General features: G+C 39.0%; 1 protein-coding gene across 2 annotated transcripts in view; it reads right to left on the bottom strand.

Moving 5' to 3' along the window:
• The window catches only part of LOC148506797 (putative guanylate cyclase soluble subunit beta-2), a 72,298-nt gene continuing 66,298 nt past the window's right edge, over window positions 1–6,000 (bottom strand). For both annotated transcript variants that reach the window (XM_088446280.1, XM_088446278.1), the window contains one exon: window positions 1–5,214. In XM_088446280.1, coding sequence (XP_088302406.1) covers window positions 5,075–5,214 — 140 coding nt within the window. In that variant the 3' untranslated portion in view covers window positions 1–5,074. The remainder of the gene's footprint in view (window positions 5,215–6,000) is intronic.

Here is a 6,000-nt window from a genome sequence, read left to right as displayed (position 1 = left end):
ATACACACAATTACTTCCAGCTAAAAATGTTCCATACAAAAGTATATTTACACCTTAAAATAATCAACGAATTTCAAGAACAATACGGTAAACTGTAATGTAAAATGGCCTATCCCTACATGGAACATTGTAACATTCCACAATGCACGGCACATGGGAACTGAGAATGAGGAAAATGCTTTATGGTTTTAATTACACTAAAATTAAACATATAAATCCCCTTCAAAAATGTTAAGCTAAGTCTTAGGGGTACATATATTATTAATTAGCTTGTACAATGGGTGATTAGATACCATTGCAAAGCTCAAGCGGGTTTAGGTCTGCAGAACACATAAAAACAGACACCCTCTCCGGGTTACCCAGAGGCCAGTGCTACAGGCACATTTGTCTAATTGTTGTAGTTTGATCTTCAGAAGAGTACGAGGCATATGAGCAAGATGTAGAACTGGATGGCATTCAGGTAGATAGATATATGAGGGTGTGTGAGCAATTTATACATAATAAAAAGTAATTCCCCACTTCTCCCACCAACCCAAGGAGTCAGACTAAGGGGCAACTGAGGCTGCAGCACAGATTGCAGACTTGCAATTACCATGGTCTAGATGCATCACATATTGCATTTTGAATGCGATGCATTCCACCACAATGTCATAAATAGAAGCGTTTATTAACACCATATGCATTAAGAATTGCGATTAAAACCACAATAGACAACTCTTCCTATAAGAGCTGTCCTTTGTGGTGTGAGGACTTCCATGTTCATGACCCATAGGTCCTTCTGCGCATCTGTGAGCCTTGGGGGACACTGGGAGGCAGTGATGGCTCCTGAGGTGAGGCTGCAGTACAGTCCAAAATTCAAATAGGAGAGCCACACCAACTGCCAGTGAGTCCTGGCTGGCGATGTTTGACCACGTTTGGAAGGGCAGTTGGTGCGGCACCCCTATTTGAATTTTGGACTGCTCTGCTGCCCCACCCCTGCTGGGATAGATCCTATTGGCTCCCTCTCAGGGAAAGCTCCGAAAAGAATCCCAAACAACGCCATCGATAGATGTCATTGCCTATTGAGAACAAGCTCTGACAAATTTTGCTTTCAGGAGCTTGATACATATGGAGAATGCATTTAAACCTCCAAAAACAGCATTATCTGAGTTTTGACAAAATTTTTGGGGATAGTGCATCCCACCACATGTACCATAACAAATTTGAATATTAAATGAAACATCAATGAAAAGTAAAGATACCACGTAAAGTTCAAATACTTTGTTCTGAATATGTTACAGCTAAAATGGTCATATAGTGTACAGCATGGGTTCTGGATGCAGCCAGCAGTTTTATTTGAAAGGCTTACCTAAAGTTAAGCTACAACCTCATCCCACATGAAAACTTATCATATATGTCTATGTATGTGTAAGTAACATCTCCTACATACTGTATGTAAAAATTCCCATACTATGACAGAATTTAATCTATTTTCACATAAGACACAGACATTGAATTATATAACAACTGTCTCTTGTTGGGCTCCAATAGTGTCCTTCAATGTCTTCCTTCCATTAGAAGCCTTATACATATATATAGCAGACAGAACAAGAAGACACATAGGAAAAATAAATAACTTTCTGCACAGTACACAGATTTATGTCTAATATTTTAAATTACAAGTTTCTGTAGCTTCCATTTTTGCAGAAAGCCACACGTTTTGTCCATGTCTATATAGGACTAGTAGATGGTGCAGTCACAACGGCTTCAACCTACAGAGCAGATATTTGAAGGTTAAATCTTGACGCGTGCCATGTTTTATTCATTATGTCCTCACATAATAAAAGCAGCAATGGTGAAAGGCTATTTCAGAGCTGTCATCCTTACAGAGCAAGGCTTTAGTGCCTGGCAGACCTGTAATTTGTAATCTTCCCCACCAGCTGTTAACTCACACCACCCCCAGCTCACAGCAGGAATCACAATCATGCTACACACAGGTAAATGCATTTTCTCCATCAATATTGAAACAATATCGCCAGAGTTACATTAAATGAATTGTCACGCTCAGCAAACTCATTACTGAAGGCTCACCGACGTGTCCCAGAAAGAGTAAATGGTGACCATTAGCACAGAAAGAGCATATTGAACCATTCACATCTCATCAATTAAAGTATAATATCGTAGTTATAGCTGGCTCGCTCACTGATATCATTAATACGTTATCCAATTTTCTCTCTGCAGATATGTTAATCATTAATTAAGCGGTCAGGACAGCATCTGAAATAACTGCATTGATTTTTCACACTGCACAGCTATCATACATGTTTTTATTTCAACAAATATGTGTGGTTTAGAGGGAGACAATCCCAGGGGAAATATAGAATCATTATTTTCATTGGATTTGTTTAATTAATGAATTAATTAATATGAGAGGACATATAAAACAAAAAGAATACATGTTGCTCCCACAACAGTTACGTAGTAATTCCAGAGAGGAATTTGGGTAGAGGAAGCCAGCTGGCATAGCCGTCACCCTATTCTAGGCAGAAGATGAAATGCACAAACTTCTTCAGCAGCAAAATACATGCCAAGCATCATACTGCAACCGGTGCATCACCACTGTCTGGTATCCACTAGTGTCAGCTAACTATAGTAGGTGTACAGTACATTTCATACATTAAACAGTATATAAGCATTATCATTAGTTTTCATTTATAATCCATAATTTTATTGCTACATTAATACCTGAAGAACAGTTGCATGTTGAGTTTTACCCTCGTAGCATCCTCTACTAAGATATACAAGGAGGGCAGTCTTTGAGGTTTAAATATTTCAATGGCCTCAAAAATTGTTTATATAAAAAAAAGTTGGGGTGTTAATTATGCAGACTATCACTCACATGGTATGAGAATCTTAATGGCACCTACTTTTACAGCTCCGAGCACACACAGGTGCATCAACACTATGAGCAGATTCATGGTCTAGATCCGCTTCTGATGTGCATGATCATTGGTCTTTAAAGGTGGGGGTCAAAAGCACATGTATAGCACAAATGAGAACTTTGCCTGTAAGCAAGATTTAGTATCACACTCAGACCTCCCCTACACCAAGAATGACCTACAGTACAGATGTAACCTCTTACACCTTTCCTTTGTTTGCTTCATAAAGTATGGCACACTATGCTTAGCATGGCTATGGGCTCCACCACGAGTAGCGATTGGATAAATTAACAATTTTGTTTGCTGCAAAATAATTTGTCTAAAATAGCAGAATAAAGCAGCAATTTTTTAAGAAAAAATCACAACGCGTGGCTAAGTCACAGAGTCCATGGCATAACAAATGTGGCCATATGGCTAGATTTTAGGTGTATGTGGACACATCTGTAGTATCAATTCAGACATCTCCTCCACCAAGCATGACCTAGGATCACATTTAGACCTCTACCTCCACCAAGAATGACTAAGTGTCACATTCAGTCCTCCACCTGCACCAAGCATGACATAGTATCACATTTAGTCCTCCACATCCACCAAGCATGACCTAGTATCACATTCAGACCACCCCTCCACCAAGCATGACCTAGTATCACATGTAGGCCTCTACCTCCACCAAGCATGACTAAGTGTAACATTCAGACCTTTCCCACTACCAAACATGACTAAGGGTCACATTCAGACCTTCCCACTACCAAACATGACCAAATGTCACATTCAGAGCTTACGCTCCACCATGTATGACCTAGTATCACATTCAGAGCATCCCCTCCACAATGTATGACCTAGTATAGCATTCAGAGATTCCCCTTCACCATGTATGGCCTAGTATCATACTCAGAGCTTCCTCTTCACCATATATGACCTAGTATCACATTCAGAGTCAGAGCCGTAACTAGACTTTTTGATGCCCTGTGCCAGAAAGAGCATTGGCGCCCCCCTCATTTTTCAAAGGGACATGGTGCACCCAAAAAAGGGGAATTGACTCATGGGGAAGGGCCAGGGAAGAGATAGGGGAGGCCAGGAGATGCTGGGGATGAAATAAGAGGAAGCTACAAGTGAAAATAATAATAAACAGAAATTTGTCAGGCCCAAACAACCCCCTGACCTGAATCCGATTGAGCATGCATTTCACTTGATGAAGACAAAACTGCAGGGAAAATGCCCCAAGATCAAGCAGGAACTGAAGACATTTGCAGTAGAGGCCTGGCAGAGCATCACCAGGGATGAAACCCAGCGTCTGGTGATGTCTATGCCTTCCAGACTTCAGGCTGTAATTGCCTGCAAAGGATTTGCAACAAAGTATTAAAAAGTGAAAGTTAGATTTAGGATTGTTTAGTTTGTCCCATTACTTTTGGCCTCTTAAAAAGTGGGAGGCACATAGAAACCGTTGTAATTCCTACACCGTTCACCTGATTTGGATGTAATTACCCTCAAATTAAATCTGAAAGTCTGCAGTTAAAGCACATCTTGTTTGTTTCATTTCAAAGCCATTGTGGTGGTGAATAGAGGCCAAAATATTAAAATTCTGTCAATGTCCCAATATTTATGCACCTGTATATTTTTGTTATACTGTATATTGCTTTATGTATAAATAGTTCTGCACATTGTGCGTTATGGCTGCATATTTGTATGTACATGGAGCAGTCCTGATTATCACCATCCTTCTGCACAGATAAACAGCCATTTGGTTCCCTGCAAACACAGAAATGCTTCAAATATGCACAGTCTCTACACATTTAATAATATAAATATATTGTCCTGGAAAACAAAATCTCCTTGTAATGACTGAGTGCATAGCCTGACTGCCAACTGTAGGATGGAAAGATCCCAATGTTCCAAAGTCCACCCATCATTCACTTCAGTTAGAGCAGTGCATATTATTCAACACATACTGTAGCTCGCAAATACATATTTTATTCACAATACTTGCAATACTCTTGTTCTTATCTCTAGTTCACTGTAGAATTCTTCCATATAACTGTAAATTATATATATATATTTTTTGTTATTTTGCATTTTGCTCAATTGCTTTGGTCAATGTTTTGAATATGTGGACTGTTTCTGTGACATATAAAATAATACAAGCTATTGAGGAGACACTAAAGTAGAGCACAGAAGTGTGACCTGACGTGATCATTTTGGGATTCCTGTTTTTCTCTCGATACTTTATTGACATGGTCATCTTCTACTTTTCGGAGGTTGTAGAGACTCCCGTAGATCCTTGAATCACGTGATTTGCCTGAAAGCAGATCACTCTGTCAACAATAGTATAGTACATGTGATCAATTTGATGACTAGCTCATTATATTGAGTGACAGGTCATTGAGCCTATAATATAGAGCTAAAAGAACAATAATATGACAATATGTAACAATCACAAATATGTGTAAATGTATTGGGAACTGGCTAATTGATCATGATGGGGGTAATTATGTTCATCCCATCTGTTGGCCAGTTCAAGGTCACTACACAAAAAGTGTTGCAGTGTAAAATAAATGACAGATAGCAGAAAACATCCTGCCTTACACCTGGCTTACAGATTACATACAATATAAAATACCTTAAGTTTTGTCATGGTGTGAAAGTATTTACCTATATATTTCTAAATGTCACACAATGTACTGTCATACTGAGTCACCTTTTATTGAAAAATGTTCAGACCATTAAAAATGCAAGTTTTATCATGTATCAATGTAAGAACAATAACATTATTACCATAAGTGCACAAGTTAGGTTTATATTATGTCCATTATGGGAAACCACTGCTAGATAGCTGCAAAAAAAACCTTACCTTCTGCCAACTGACCAGGGTATCAGTGATGTGTTGATGCTTTGACTTTTCCATGCTAGGCAAAGTCACAGGCTGACCTTCATGACTAGGGTTTCTGCCAACCCCAAGTCTGCTCCAAATGTTCCCCTATTGCTCCCAAAGGTTACTGTGGATTGTGTTTTATTGGGAGAGGGTTATATGCATTAAGGGACATAAGAATTATTATACTAGGCTTCTCCAGTCACAGTCTCATGT

The sequence above is a fragment of the Taudactylus pleione genome, unplaced genomic scaffold (genome assembly GCF_031769625.1).
Source record: "Taudactylus pleione unplaced genomic scaffold, aTauple2 ptg000395l, whole genome shotgun sequence".
Taxonomy (NCBI): domain Eukaryota; kingdom Metazoa; phylum Chordata; class Amphibia; order Anura; family Myobatrachidae; genus Taudactylus; species Taudactylus pleione.
The sequence above is the reverse complement of the archived record's forward strand: the minus strand, read 5'-3'. Positions and strand labels throughout refer to the sequence as shown.